At 36.2% G+C, this 16,902-nt stretch overlaps 1 protein-coding gene across 1 annotated transcript in view; it reads right to left on the bottom strand.

Moving 5' to 3' along the window:
• Window positions 1-1,291: 1,291 nt before the first annotated feature.
• ZDHHC2 (zinc finger DHHC-type palmitoyltransferase 2) overlaps window positions 1,292-16,902 on the bottom strand; it is a 73,728-nt gene continuing 58,117 nt past the window's right edge. The window contains exons 10-13 of the mRNA XM_047716145.1: window positions 16,606-16,698; window positions 9,010-9,122; window positions 6,416-6,490; window positions 1,292-3,809 (exon numbers count right to left, since the gene is read on the bottom strand). Of these exons, the coding sequence (XP_047572101.1) occupies window positions 6,450-6,490; window positions 9,010-9,122; window positions 16,606-16,698 (247 nt within the window). The 3' untranslated portion in view covers window positions 1,292-3,809; window positions 6,416-6,449. The remainder of the gene's footprint in view (window positions 3,810-6,415; window positions 6,491-9,009; window positions 9,123-16,605; window positions 16,699-16,902) is intronic.

Below are 16,902 nucleotides of genomic sequence, written 5' to 3'. Positions count from 1 at the left end.
AGCCATTCTGGGCTCATCTGCAGCCTCTATTTGCCTGAGGGTATTTTTTAAAGAACTCTGAAACATGTTTGCATGTTACATTAAGATTAGTGTGTAATTAAGATTGCTTTTTTTTTATTATTCACCTTTCACAATAAATGTTTGATTAGGTCATTTAAGATGCTTTTAATCTAGACTTTAGGAGACTTATACTTAATGAAAAAGATATGAATTCTAAACTGACAACAGCTTTTCTTTCATAGTTGAATAAAAGACAACAGAAGAACTGAAGCTTTCTGTGATAATCAATTTTTTAATTCGGCATCAACAGAATTCTACTCTGGAGCATGATTTTTTTCTTTTTCTCCATTAAGCACCTTTATCTGTCAAACAAGAACTGTTAAGTATTAATAAATTCAGGTCAGGAGAGCGCCTTACTCTGTAGTAAAACCTTCCCTGGAAGATGCAACACGAAGGATAGTTTTTATAAATCATAAGCTAGTGTCTGGGTAATGAGGAGCTCCTTTACATAGCATAAACCAGAGCTTAAAATCACTTATCAAAAGACCCCCTTTGGTTTCGATGGTGCTCAGGAGTAAGTCAAAAGATGATTCATCTTAACACATTTTTCCCGCAACAGTAAGCTAACAAATACTGAATCCTGGCTACAAACAAGAACAAAGATCTACCTTTGGGCATTGTCACCAGTTGTCTTTTTTGCGGTCCCTTTCCAGCCATGAGAAAAAGCTGCAAAGTGATTTGTTTGGCATTGCCCAAGCAGCCCTATCTTAACTTTTTGTTGGTGTAAGAACAATTAAAGGATGAGCTCTTAGTTACCTAGGCTGCATTATGGTAGAAAATCCTCTTACATCCTCTTTTTCTGAGGATGGAAATAAACGCAACATTGTATTGTGGGACACATGTAAGTCAAAATAGGGAATATCTGCTAGTTTATATTATAATGGAGTAACAATGTTTTCACGAAGCATGACACATGACTACTGCCTTCACTTTTTAAGAACACGTTCTATAACTCCGTTGTATTTGATTTCTCTAAAGAACGTAATTATTGTCAAACATGCCATATTCCCCATTTATCAGTTGAACACCGTGTACTCAAGGTCACAGTCTGTTTCTAATTGTCCTCAGAATCATTTTACCGACACATACTTATCTCAGAAGACCTGTGTTCTGACCAGGTTGTAGATCAATTTTGTCTGTAGTAACTCTGGTAGACTATTAGGAGAAGTAAGTGTATCTTTAAAGTGATTTTGATTGTCAGTGCAAAGGCAAATTTCATATAGACAGCTAATAAAGGTGATCAACCAGACTTTATTATGGTAGAACAGGAGGGAATTCATGGATAAGCACTGCCTTAAATGTCCCATCATTGTATTTAGATGCAATAAGTTTATCTTTGAAAATACAAACCCTCTTTTCACTGCACAGCGGCAAATAGTTAACTACAGTATATGAAGTATTTGTACAACATTTAAAAAAATTCTTAAAAATTTTACCTATATGGTAGCATTTTTTAAAACAGGAAAAAATTAAAATTATCAGCTAAATGGAGTCTCAGGATAGCTGAAGTATAAGTGTCTTCGGGTTTGAGTTGAACAATTAAAATTTTTAAAACAAAATGTTTAAAATGTTTTTAAGGTAATTTTATAAATATGTACAAAATGTAGGTCTATTTGATGCTTTATTCACTCAGGTAAACTACGTACTGCATATCTAGTGAGATAGGCCATCACCTCTAAAAATGATAACCACCTAGATTAAAAACAAACAAAAAAACACTTGAAAGATTACCCACTGTATGAAAACAAAAAGGGAACCATTACAACTTAATGGAAAAAAACTTATTTGTAAAAAAAATTGTTTTGAGTCTGATTCTAATGTGTACTGACTCATATATTTCAATAATTACACAAAAGACCTAACGGAAAAATTTAACAGTACTCTAGCAAGGTAAGGAATAAAACACCCCCTTTTTTTTCCTTCTATTTTTGATGAGAAAGAACACGTCACAGAATCCTGTCCACAAAATGGCTATAGTACTGTGCTTTGAAATAACCTGGCTGCATATAATTCTTAATACATCACGTGATGCTGTCGCCCTTAAGACTTCCAGCAGTAGCTATAGGTTCCAATATGGCACTTCAGGTAATAAAAAAATGATGACCAAAAAATGCTTTAAAAGTAAAAAGTAAAAATGCATCATATCTTCCAAGAGTTCCTGAAACAGATTGTCAGATCAATGTCTTTAGCTTTAAAAAAAAATAAAAAAAATCTGAAAAGAGTGCCATCCTATTATTCAAAGAATTACACTCAAATGATCTATAAAATGGATTTGGCTGACATTGATTCTTCCACAAACTCATTTAAATATAAAACTTTACATTTTTAGAAAGAATGAATATTTGCAAGGATCTTGTTTACTCCATTATCCTCTGGTCTACTAGTCTATCATGTGTTGCATTTTTGTCTAATTCAGATTTTGAAAAGTTTAATATCATTTTCTTTTCGATTAAATACCAGTTCCTTAGCTGTGTAAGTTGTAAAAGATAATCTGCTTTAAATTCTCAAAATCAGTACCAAAAAATGTTTAAAGCTTATTCTAATCTCTAACATTTACAAAATTTACACTCCACTCAAAAAAAAAAAAAAAAAAAACTTTTTCAAATAGTGCATACAAGGCACAAGAGCTTCCTAGTATATTTACTGAAGCCGTACATTTTGGCATCAACAAACACACCACTTTAGTTTACCTTAAATTCAATTTCCAAACAGCACACCATTTAGTTCATATTGAACTAAATTTCTAAAAGTACATGATTTCTTTTAATGATTTGCATAATTTAACCTTAAGTATTTGAAGAACTATGAAGTTTAACTGTCATACTTCTGATGACGGGACACAGAGATAATACAGATACCAATGGAGGATTAATCTATTGGCCCATTAAGAATTGTGAACAAATTCATTATTTTTGCTATGTTCAAGAGAACAAATAACCTAAAAAAAAAAACTGAGACTTTAAAAAAAGCCAGACTGGCAAAAAAAAAGAACATTATAAATCAATCTTCATAATTGTTTTTATAGATCTTCCCTCAATTTAAGAAGATCAGAAGAGATGAAAAATATTTTGGATATAATTGTAATGTATTAGTTGTGATAAAAATTTGCTAGCTAGTTACTTATCAGTGAGCTCAGGCTTCAATGATCATACTTCTTTTCCAGCAGTGAACAAAGGCTAGAATTAGACTAAAGTCTGACAAAAATGGTGGTAATTTTCAACTGTAGGCCACTTAAAATTTATAATGAATTCATAGTCATTATAGTTCACTCAGTCTGGGGTTGGAGTCACAAGAAAGGGAATGAACAAGTCTGATATGCTACCTCCACCTCCCAGGTAACTAATAAAGCTGTCATTATACTGTAATTTGAAATCTTTTAACTTTCAATATCTTAATAGGCTCAATTTTCTGAATCAGAAAATCAGATGATTAAAGGGCTTTTTATGTGGATACATTGCACTACCCAAATATTTGGGTGAAAATTAGCCCATGACTTTATTCCAAGGTTTTATGATAGAAGGTATTTCTGCCCTTGATTCATAAACTTTAATTACTCCTAATATTTAACAGGAATTCATGTTAGTTGAAACAATCTGTATATTGGGTTAAAAAATGTTATGTTTTTTATGCAACAGCTTAGAACTAACCAATTCATATTCTGCACATCCAGCCAAAGGGAAATGGGAGCAACAGGCCAATGGTGCCTTCCTGTGGGAAGCCTCTTCCTTCCACTTACACAGCACTGGAACCTTGAAATGAAACAAAAATCATGAAACTATTGTGTTAACTACAAAAAACAAGCAAACAAAAAAACTAAACCAATTCATTCAATGTTTGTTGAATAACATTCCTTGTTCAAAATTGTTTTCTGGGCTAGAGAGCTCAGATATGCTCTTGAATACAGAACCCTACATCAGTGCTTCTCAAACTGTAATGTGCATATTACAAGACCAGAGGATTTTGTTAAAATGCAGAAAATGCAGATTCTGATTCAGTAGGTCTATGTCCAAAATTATACATTTCTACTGAGCTCCCAGCTGATGCTGATGCTCCCGGTTTGAGGCCCCAAAAGTGTTCCTTTCTGCATGTGTCCGAGGGCAGCAGGAATTTAGGAGTGACAACTGAGTTGGAATAGGGATTTAGGAAAATAATTTTGAAATTTAATGTGTGTACAAGCACAGCATTTTTTACTTGAGTAGGAGGGAAGGCTGAAAAGACAATGTAACTTACAGAAAAGTGCTGCTATGGGTCTAGGTACATAACTATCTGCGAAGTATGATGAACTAATATTTTATAAAAGGCCCACAGGTCATTTACTAATGTTCTTCAAAAAGAAAAGAGAATATGAAACTATTCAGTAATATAATTAAATTAAGCATATCAGTATCAGGTAACATTATTTACTATAATATATAATAATATAACAAATGAATTGCAAGTCTGCGAGGTAAAGCAGAAAAAACTATTTGTGAAACTTTTAAAAACTATTAGGAATAGTAGCTACCTTGGGAAAATTCAATTTTTTTTTTTTAAAGATTTTTATTTATTTATTTGACAGAGAGAAATCACAAGTAAGCAGAGAGGCAGGCAGAGAGAGAGGAGGAAGCAGGCTCCCTGCTGAGCAGAAAGCCCGATGTGGGGCTCGAACCCAGGACCTGGGATCATGACCTGAGCCGAAGGCAGCGGCTTAACCCACTGAGCCACCCAGGCACCCCGGGAAAATTCAATTTTTTAAAGAAACATTTAAATGTCACTGGTTAGGACAATAGAATGAAAAACACTACATCATAAAATCACAAAATTTTTTTACACCACAGCTGATTCATGCTGCCATTTGGTTATTATGACCACTAATGTCATATATTCATGTGTAATAAAATCAAGTTTCTGTGAGATTTTTAATTTTAATTATGTTATTCTATCACTTATTTACAAAATGGTTATTTAGAACCAACTATGTGTCTGGTATTGTATGAAGTATTGAGAATAATGATCATCAAACCACACTGGTCTTGTGTCAAAATACTGGGAAGTCTGTGTGACTTACACACGTATTACTCTGTAAAGTTGTAAAATATTTAACACATATGACCTCAGAAACATTGGTAATTAGAACTAATGATTCAAAATACTGAAAAAAAATCTTATGAAACCTTATATGCTTTATAGAATTATTTCTACAAAATAGTTTACTTGTGGTATTAGTGATTTAGATTTGTGTATTCAGAGTTACATTTTAAGAATTACTTTCAGAAATGTAATATTCTCTTCACTATTTATCAAATTAAGATTAAATTTTCACTATGCTAGCCATAGTTTTGATTAGTCTGATCTACTATACACCACCATATATAGTCATCCAAAACCAAAACATCAGTCAACTGGCAAATTGCCAGATCAGTATTTTGCAGTTATCACATAGCTACTCATAAAAACCAAACCAAAACAAAGAAACAAATTTAAAAAACAAACAGATTTTGGGATTAAAATAGTTTAAAAAACAAAGAAAAAAAAAGCAGATTTGGTGAAGCACTTTGACACAAAAGACTTTGTTTTAGATTCCCCTCTCTTGCTTTCTTTAGACTTTAGGATTCTAGACTGAAGTTTTATAAATAAAGATTTGTCTTGATAACTTTACTGTTCAACTCTACACTGGGTTTATGCTAACAATACATACAGTTTGTCTTGTTTGGATGCTTATGGCTTTGTTCCAAAGGGGCTCTTTTTGTATTGACTGGAAGCTTATAAGTAAATAATCTTTTAAAGATTATTTAAATTGATTTGGAGCAACCGGTTTAAAGAAATTTATGGCTTAAAGAAAATGATTTGGAACCCTTGTTATTTTAAGGATAATACATGCTACAGGGTCCTACTGTAACCAAAAATAGGGATGAGGGAGGTTTGCACTAACAGATATAATTATCTTTCACCACTTAGACCCAGTGAGATTCTACTGATAGATGGTCAAGGTTATAACTACTGTATATCAAAAGGATAGAAAAAAACAAACAAAAAAAAAATTGCAAAGTCCTTTCATATGACAAGAAAATCATCATGTAAAGTTCAATAGTTTAGGAACAATCCTTGCCATTTAGTGTATTGCTATAAAAATGAACTTTGTTCATCAACTTATTTCTGTTATTTGTCAAGTTAATGTTACACACTAGCTAATCCCAAAGCTAGGTCCACATTCAGAGTTCTCCAGCAAGAATAATAGGATTTCAAGGGTGAACTAAAACATCTTAAAATTTCAGTCACTCAAAAATCAATAATAATATTTATAGCCTATTTGCCCTAAGAGAACTGAAAAGCTGTTAAAAGTATAAAACATGACAATAAAGGAAAAACATCTTACTTTCATAAAGTATGAATTTATTTTGTTTGAAGAGTTAAGTCTCATTCTCCATGGTTAATGCAGGATTGCTCATACCTTCAAGAAAGAACAAAAATTAGCATTTTGTTTGTGGGGGTGGGGGAGGTGTTGCTTTCGAACAAATATAAGGCAGAGACTTGTTTATCCATCCCTGAATCTCCCCAATATATTGCTTCCAAAGGTGCCCTGCGCATAGTACAGGTTTGTAAGATGGTCACACAGAAACACACACATACATATGATACAGTGTTGGCAACTACCAGTGTCACAAAAGGCACTTTAAAAAGAGATATACAGGGGATGCCTGGATGGCTCAGTTGGTTAAGCACTGGACTCTTGATTTCAGCTCAGGTCATGATCTCAGGGTCCTGGGATCGAGCCCCAGGTGGGGAATCCGCGTGGAACCTGCTTAGGATTCTCCCTCTCCCTCTCCCTCTGCCACTTCCTCTGCCTCTCTCTAAATAAACAAACAAACAAATAAACAAAATATATACTTAAGGGAGTGGGAGGGGTGAACAAAAACATGAAAGATACATTGGACCTGGCAACCCTCACATCATCATAGAGTGCTCTTCCTAATTCTACATTTCCCTCTGTCATTCTGGTGAAACTGATCTTTTTTTTTTTTTTTAAAGATTTTATTTATTTATTTGACAGAGAGAGATCACAAGTAGACAGAGAGGCTGGCAGAGAGAGAGAGAGAGGGAAGCAGGCTCCCTGCTGAGCAGAGAGCCCAATGCGGGACTCGATCCCAGGACCCTGAAATCATGACCTGAGCCGAAGGCAGCGGCTTAACCCACTGAGCCACCCAGGCGCCCCTGAAACTGATCTTTAAGTCCTTTCTCACCTCACCCTTCTCATGTTTCTCTTCCTTCTTTTGTAGCACTCTTTAAACTTTAAATAAGTTCTCAATTCATCCATCCAAGTAACAGAAAATTAACCTAACGTGCCAAATGATTAACAGCACACAGAAACTAAGAAATCGCTTCTATGTTAATGCAGAACTATACGAGGTAACATGAATTCCTTCTGAAAGAAAGGGAGCTCATTGTCTTTCTACCCCCCGAAAATTCACCCCCAACTATACATCACTTCTTTGCCTCCAAGGAAATGAACAGATTCAAAGGGCTAGTAGGCGGCATCAATTTTCATTTAGGCAATGTCTAGTCCTTCGCATAGATTGGAAGACGGAATGGCAAATTTGAAGGTGACGAGAGAGACGAAGTTATGGACACCCACACCATGGCGCTCTTCGGAGGGCATGGATGTTCCTTGAGAACAAGACTCTTTAAAGAAAGCCTGTATTTTAGGAGAATGTGACTGTAGATTAATTAATGACTTTAGAATTTTTATTTAGGACTATTTTTCACTATCACTAAATCACAAAGAGATTTCAAATAAAACAAAAAACACTTTAAAGTGCAGGGAGCCGGGGCACCTGGGTGGCTCAGTCAGTTGACTGTCTGCCTTCGGCTCAGGTCCTCATCCCAGGGTCCAGGGATCAAGCCCCGAATCAAGCCCTGTATCCAGCCGAGCCTGCTTCTCCCTTTCCTTTTGCCCTTCTCACTGCTCAAGTTCTCTCTCTCTCTCTCTCTCATGCTGTCTCAAATAAATAAAATCTTTAAAAAAGTAAATAAAGTGCAGGGAGTCAAAGTCAGGCAGCACTAGAAGAGAGTTTGAAGAAAGAACTAGAAATAAAGGGAAGATTTTCTGGCTAATAGTGCCTTAATCATGGATGTATGGTTTTATACTTATTATAGGGACACCACACATATACACATGTACCTGCAAGTATGATCACACAGAGTCCTGGTTCGAGCCCCACATGGGGTGGGGGAGGGTCCCTGCTTAGCGGGGAGCCTGCTTCTCTCTCTTTCTCTGCCCCAACCCCACTTGTGCTCTCTCTCTCTCAAATAAATAAATAAAATGTTGAAAGGAAGGAAGGAAGAAAGGAAGGAGGGAGGAGGAAGGAAGAAACTAGTTACATCTAAAAGAGGGTAGTTACTATAAACATCACACACTGACTCAGTGTCCAAATTGGGATTTAAAATCCAGTCTAACTTCAAAGCCTTGCCTTTTCTTTGCCAATAAACTATACTGACTGAATTAAAGATTAAAATCAACAATAATAACAAGAGAAATGTGAGGGGGTTTGAAGAAATAACTAAAGTTATGGTAATTATGCAGTAACTTTACTGGAAAGAAATCTTCAAGTAAAGGAATCATATAATTTAAGATCTTTTTTACTAGATATTTTTCAATCTTTTGTCTGAGTTGATTACAATTTTCCATTAAATATGTATATTTGCATCATTTTATTAAATAGGCAGTAGTAACTATTTGTTTCTTAAACTGGGATAAAAGCAATGCGGATCTTTCACAAAAATGATCTTCAGCTAATAGACATTAATCAAAGTACTTTAAAAACAGAAGTTCCTAAAGATAACTCTACATTTAGCATGGGAGTTCAACTCCAAAGCAAGAAAGATTCTGTAAGTAATATGATGGAATTTCTGCACTACTTTCACCTTTTAAAAATAAAATCTATTAAAACAGCCAAGTAAGCACACCCTTACCAGCTTTGCCTTTTCCGGGGTTTGTGCTGCTCTCTGTCCAAGACTGAGAATCAGTGAGAAGGTGGCTCTGGGACTCTCGCAATGGCTTTGCAGGAAACGGATGGTTTTCTGAACTGAATAATAATAATAGTCAGCACAATCATATGTTAGCTCTTGAATAGTATTGAGTGCAGTGTTTCTCAAAGTATAGAATTCAAACCAATTCCCAAGAGAATTTGGGGCACAGGGAATAAGGCATGTTCACACTAACTCACAACAAGAAAACTGTTCTTCCTTCCATTCTCTTTTCATTCTTCTGAATACAGTAAGTTAACAATCTTTAACTTTGGCAAGTCTCCATTTTTAAAACAGAGAACAGGCTTCTGCCTCTTACTCTAGCAGGTGAGGGAATCTAGTTAGAATTTAAAAGTATTTTATCATCAATTTTATTTTTTAAGCTATATTCTATTTATAGCAAATTATACCAGTTTTCACTTATGATAGTGATATAATGTTTGATTTAAAAATTAGCTTCAGGGCGCCTGCATGGCTCAGTTGGTTAAGCAACTGCCTTCGGCTCGGGTCATGGTCTCGGAGTCCCAGGATCAAGTCCCGTATTGGGCTCCCAGCTCCATGGGGAGTCTGCTTCTCCCTCTGACCTTCTCCCCTCTCATGCTCTCTCTATCAATCTCTCTCTCTCAAATAAATTTTTTAAAAAATCTTAAAAAGAACTATTGTTCTTTAAAAAAGATAAAAATTAGCTTCAGTGTCAATTTAACTAAATACATTAAATAAAAATATAAGGGTTTGTAAGTGGTATATGGATATGGAAAAAAATATATGAAGGTAATGGTGGAAAGACAAGTTTGAGAAAAATTGTCCTAGTGTTTCTAAAGTGGACTAACTAGTCTTGAACAAAGAATTCTCTATCCTTCATCTTTGAAACTGAAACAACAAATTTGAGCACTATCTTGCAGAAATGTTGAAAACACCTGACATCATCAGGTCTTACAAATGTGACATTTAATTTGGGGCATAAAGAGCCTTAAAAGAAGAACGTAAGTTTTAAAATTTAAGTAGACATGCTACATATCGACATTGAATGGCATGAAAAAATATACATGAATATAACATTTCACTTAGATAGAAAAAAAATATTGGCATAGAAACTGTATGTGTAGTTTTAGAATACTCTGAAATAGTAATCACAATAATGTTCAAAAGAAAAAAAATACTTGAAATTCTTCCAAGAATAATTCCACTATACTATATTTTTGAAAGGATAAGCTTTTGTTCCTTAATAATTACCTCATACCTAAAATTAGAAAGTATTTCAATTTTGTGCAGCTTTAACATGCCCTTATTGAAATTTGGGAGGCAAATCTTTAAAAATAAAAAGCATGTCTCCTATATACATGAAAAAAAACCTTTTACTCTCATTATTCTTCAAGACCTCTCTTGACCAGGTACAGCATTGTAACTAGTTCCTGGTTTAAGGACTCCTTGCAGATTCGTTACTGCTAATAAGAATCTAACAAATGGCAAGGAAAGATCCATTCATTCAACAGTATTCACTGAGTACCGATTAGGTCCATGGATATAGTCTTTGATCACATGGAAATTTCATTGTAATTTAGAAGGAATAATAGTAAATAGCAAATAAAGAATAAGTCTGGTGACATAAAAGCCTATGACAAGAGAAAAAGAGAGGTATGGGGAAGTGGAGGAGCAGGTTGCTATTTTACAAGGAGTTTTCAAAGATGGTCTTTATCGTGAAGTTACACCCGAGCTAGAAATAAGAAAAGGTCACAGAGCATTCAGATACATGGAGGAAAAATGGTGAGGGAGAAGAATTGGCAAGTACAAAGGCACTAACTAAGGGACAGGCCTGGTATACTTGAGGACCAACAAGATCTGCGTGTCTGAGGATTGTGAGTGATAGGAAAGTGGCAAAGGATGACATCAGAGAGACACTGGGGTCAGATTAGACCAGACAAGGTAAGGACATGCATTCACTTTTATGCTGGTTAAGATGGGAAGCCAGTGGAGGGTTCTGAGCACGAGAGTGACACAGTCTGATTCTTAATGGAGAACAGGCTAGAGGGCAAACATGGAATCAGAAACATTGGTAAGGAAGGCATAAAAATAATCCATGTGAGAAATGATGGCTCAGACCAGAAAGCAGTCTGAAGGTGGTAAGAAGGTACTGGGATTACTGGCATATTTTGAAGGGGCACATGAAAGGATTGGTAAATGGAGTAAATGCAAGGTAAACGAAAGAAGAATCTAGGATGACTCCACAGTTCTGGCCTGAGCACCTGGGAGACTGAGGGTCACTAATACTGCCATACGGAAGAAGGGAGGAGAAAGAGATTTGAGCTAAAGGGGAGGGTGTCGACGTCTGACAATCAGGAGTTGTACTTTGCTCCTGTTCAGTGGGAGATGACTTTTAGATATTTAAGTGCAAATGTTGAGTATACAGACATAAAACTCTGGAGTACAGGGGAGAGATCATCACCTGCCCTCCTAATTTGACATGGGCTAATCAGGGGAAATTATAGAATTACATAAAAGATACTTTAGCTGTCAAAATCTAATCCCAAAATTTAAAGGAAAGGGAAGAGGAGCCCATAGTTGTTACAAGATCATCTAAACCGGGTAACGGTGTGAGAACTAGGATTTCTCCCAAAGCCTGCAGTACACGTAATAGAAGGAGGACAACTATCTCAGAGACCCAAACCTCCTTGAACTACAAAAACCACTTAAAAGGCAAAAAATAGGACTGAAGAGTACTAGCAAACTTTATAAAAGTGAAAACATTCTAAATAATCTATTAACAGGAGATTTTTCTGCATCAAGATATAAGAAAAACCCCTAACCCTTGAATGGTCAAGAGAGCCAAAATTCAGAGGGCACACCTCACTGAGACTCTGGTGCTTTTGAATGACCCCATAAATCACATCAGAACGGCCTCCTCATTAACTTGTAGAGTCTGGTCTGTACAAAGGTCAGCCTAGGAATGGGGTGGCCAATAGGATTCATCTGGTGACAATTTAAAAATGTTTTGGAATGGCTACCAGGGTCAGTGACTCAAGAAAAATTCTGGGGTCATGATGGGCTCCACCATAGGAAGTACTGTGATCAATAAGAAAGCCACAAGAGATGGGAGGAGTGTGGGTAAAGGTGTTACATACATGGCATTCCCAACTAAGAAAATCTCTAAAATTAAACTAAGAATTATATTATGGTTATGCTCTTGCTATCAGCTTTCATTTCAAAATCAGAGGTATTGCCTTATTCAAATAAATCAGTCTTAAACATGTAAAAACTAGTGTTTCAAAGTTACAAATTCATACATAACATTAAAAGTTTAAGTAGTTTTGCCTTTTGCTAGTTAGTACCAAAGTCAGAATCAAATTTTGAGGTCTTCCTCAAATTCGTGGCAAACTTGAACCAGAAGAGACTTCAAGCAAGGGCAAAAGTCTCCAGACACTAAATTTCCAAGACTCCTTCCCTTTTCTTTCCACTGACATGGCTCAGATAATGTCTACAGGTTTTGAACAAGCATTAAGAATACAGTGTACTCTTAAATGACACACTGAACCAGATGGACATCACAGATATATTCAGGACATTCCATCCCAAAGCAACAGAATACACATTCTTCTCTAGTGCACAAGGAACATTCTCCAGAATAGATCACATCCTGGGTCACAAATCAGGTCTCAACCAGTACCAACAGATTGTGATCATTCCCTGCATATTTTCAGATTACAATGCTCTGAAGCTAGAACTCAATCACTAGAGGAAATTTGGAAAGAACCCAAATACATGGAGGCTAAAGAGCATCCTACTAAAGAATGAATGGGTCAACCAGGAAATTAAAGAAGAATTGAAAAAAATCATAGAAACAAATGATAATGAAAACACAACTGTTCAAAATCTGTGGGACACAGCAAAGGCAGTCCTGAGAGGAAAGTATATAGCGATACAAGCCTTTCTCAAGAAACAAGAAAGGTCTCAAGTACACAACCTAACCCTACACCTAAAGGAACTGGAGAAAGGACAGAAAGTTCCAGCAGGAGAAGAGAAATAATAAAATTGTGAGCAGAAATCAATGTAATAGAGACCAAAAGAACAGTAGAACAGATCAACAAAACTAGGAGCTGGTTCTTTGAAAGAATTAGTAAGATTGATAACCCCTGGCGAGACTTATCGAAAAGAAAAGAGCAAGGTCCCAAATAAATAAAATCATGAATGAAAGAGGAGAGATCAAAACCAACAGCAAAAAAATACAAACAATTATAAGAACATATCATGAGCAACTATATGCCAGCAAATTTGACAATCTGGAAGAAATGGATGCATTCCTAAAAGTGTACAAACTACTAAAACTGAACCAGGAGGAAATAGAAAACCTGAACAGACCCATAACTAGTAAGGAGATTGAAGCAGTCATCAAAAATCTCCCAACAAACAAGAGCCCAGGGCCAGACAGCTTCCCAGGAAATTCTACCAAACATTTAAAGAAGAATTAATACCTATTTTCCCGAAACTGTTCCAAAAAATAGAAATGGAAGGAAAACTTCCAAACTCATTTTATGAGGCCAGCATTACCTTGATCCCAAAACCAGACAAAGACCCCATCAAAAAGGAGAATTACAGACCAATATCCTTGATAAACACAGATGTGAAAATTCTCACCAAAATACTAGTCAATAGGATCCAACGGTACATTAAAAGGATTATTTACCACAACCAAGTGGGATTTATTCCTGGGCTGCAAGGTTGGTTCAACATCTGCAAATCAATCAATGTGATACAATACATTAATAAAACAAAGAACAAGAACCATCTGATACTCTCAATAGATGCTAAAAAAGCATTTGATGAAGTACAGCATCCTTTCTTGATCAAAACTCTTCAAAGTATAGGGATAGAGGAAACATACCTCAATATCATCAAAACCATCTATGAAAAACCCACAGCGAGTATCATTCTTACTGGGGAAAAACTGAGAGCTTTTCCCCTAAGGTCAGGAACACAGCAGGGATGTCCAATATCACCACTGCTATTCAACATAGTACTAGAAGTACTATCCTCAGCAATCAGACAACAAAAAGAAATAAAAGGCATCTGAATCAGCAAAGAAGAAGGCAAACTCTCACTCCTTGCAGATGATATGATACTTTATGTGGAAAATCCAAAAGACTCCACTCCAAAACTGCTAGAACTTGTACAGAAATTCAGTAAAGTATCAAGATATAAAATCAATGCACAGAAATAAGTTGCATTTCTTTACACCAACAGCAAGACAGAAGAAAAAGAAATTAAGGAGTCAATCCCATTTACAATTGCACCCAAAACCATAAGATACCTAGGAATAAACCTAACCAAAGAGGCAAAGAATCTGTACTCAGAAAACTATAAGGTACTCATGAAACAAAGATAAAAAGAAATGGAAAAACGTTCCATGCTCATGGATTGGAAGAACAAATATTGTGAAAATGTCTATGCTACCTAGAGCAATCTACACATTTAATGCAATCCCTTTCAAAATACCATCCATTTGTTTCAAAGAAATGGAATAAATAATCCCAAAATTTATATGGAACCAGAAAAGAAACTGAATAGCCAGAGGAATGTTGAAAAAGAAAGCCAAAGTTGGCAGCATCACAATTCTAGACTTCAAGCTCTATTACAAAGCTGTCATCATCAGGACAGTACGGCACTGGCACAAAAACAGACACATAGATCAATGGAACAGAATAGAGAGCCCAGAAATAGACCCTCAACTCTATGGTCAACTAATCTTCGACAAAGCAGGAAAGAATGTCCAGTGGAAAAAAGACAATCTCTTCAACAAATGGTGTTGGGAAAATTGGACAGCCACATGCAGAAGAATGAAAATGGACCATTTCCTTACACCACACACAAAAATAGACTCAAAATGGATGAAAGACCTCATTGTGAGACAGGAATCCACCAAAATCCTTGAGGAGAACACAGGCAGCACCCTCTTCGACCTCAGTTGCAGCAACTTCTTCCTAGAAACATCGCCAAAGGCAAGGGAAGCAAGGGCAAAAATGAACTATTGGGACTTTACCAAGATCAAAAGTTTTTGCACAGCAAAGAAACAGTCAACAAAACCAAAAGACAACTGACAGAATGGGGAAGATATTTGCAAATGACATATCAGATAAAGGTCTAGTATCTAAAATCCATAAAGAACTGATCAAACTTAACATCCAAAGAACAAATAATCCAATCAAGAAATGGGCAGAGGACATGAACAGACATTTCTGCAAAGAAGACGTCCAAATGGCCAACAGACACATGAAAAAGTGCTCCAGATCACTCGGCATCAGGGAAATACAAATCAAAACCACAGTGAAATACCACCTCACACCAGTCACAATGGCTAAAATTAACAAGTCAGGAAACAACAGATGTTGGAGAGGATGCAGAGAAAGGGGAATACTTCTACACTGTTGGTGGGAATGCAAGCTGGTGCAGCCACTCTGGAAAACAGCATGGAGGTTCCTCAAAAAGTTGAAAATAGAGCTACCCTGTGACCGAGCAATCGCACTACTGGGTATTCACCGTAAAGATACAAATGTAGTGATCCAAAAGGGCACGTGCACCTGAATGTTTATAATAGCAATGTCCACAATAGTCAAACTATGGAAAGAACCTAGATGTCCATCAACAGATGAATGGATAAAGAAGATGTGGTATATATACACGATGGAATACTATGCAGCCATCAAAAGAAATGAAATTGTGCCATTTGCAATGACATGGATGGAACTAGAGGGTATTATACTGAGCGAAATAAGTCAATCAGAGAAAGACAATTATCATATGATAGCCCTGATATGAGGAATTTGAGAGGCAGAGTGGGGGGTCAGGGAGGTAGGGAAGGAAAAAATGAAACAAGATGGGATTGGGAGGGAGACAAACCATAAAAGACTCTTAATCTTACAAAACAGAGTGAGGGTTGCTGGGAGTGTGGGGGTGGAGAGGGTGGTTGGATTATGGACATTGGGGAGGGTATGTATACACACTCATTTGAGTGAGTGTGTAAGCCTGACGATTCACAGACCTGTACCCCTGGGGCAAATAATACATTATATATTAGCAAAAATAGTTCATAATAATAAAAAAAGGAATATGGTACATTATCAAGCAGGCATTGGGGATTCCATTTGATCTCCAAAGCCGAATTCAGGGACATTCTTCTGATCTCTTTATAACGAGGACCTGGAGGGTCAGAGGGCATGTTTACTGTCTGCTCACCTGATCACTAGAGGAGCTAATTTGGATTTAATATTCTTTCCTTTTAGGGATCACATTTAAAATATCAGTCAACCAAAATGTATAGAGAATTAACACCTGTTTACCCACCACCCTGAGTAACAACTCTTGCACAAGTATAACTGAAGCTCTCCACGGCCTGTTCCCCAACCGCACTTTCCTCTCCCCCTCACTCCAAGTGGGAACCATTATAGTAAATTATCTTATGTTCCTAATTTTTTCAAAGAAATATATAGCCAAAGGGTATAAGAGGATAAGATATGTTATTTGAAAGTAAAATAGAAAAAAATATGGGATTACTTTTTCGATGTCGAATTCAATCCCGCAGGAGTAGATGCTTGCTCAGGATCCTGATTAACAAGGCAAGTCGGAAAGGAGCAGCCATCACCTAGACTACAATTAAAATTAAAACTTACAACTGAGCAGTAAACAAAACAATAGAGTGAAACTGTCACAATGGGATGTTTGAGAGCAGACCACAGTTATCTTACAGACAAAACATGTATCTCAGACACTGGCTTCCACACGGCGTGCTTAGGGAAACGATGCCTTAACTGACCATCCATGTAACAGTGAATCATAAAATAATTCTTTAAA

Source organism: Lutra lutra, chromosome 2 (assembly GCF_902655055.1).
Source record: "Lutra lutra chromosome 2, mLutLut1.2, whole genome shotgun sequence".
Taxonomy (NCBI): domain Eukaryota; kingdom Metazoa; phylum Chordata; class Mammalia; order Carnivora; family Mustelidae; genus Lutra; species Lutra lutra.
The sequence above is the reverse complement of the archived record's forward strand: the minus strand, read 5'-3'. Positions and strand labels throughout refer to the sequence as shown.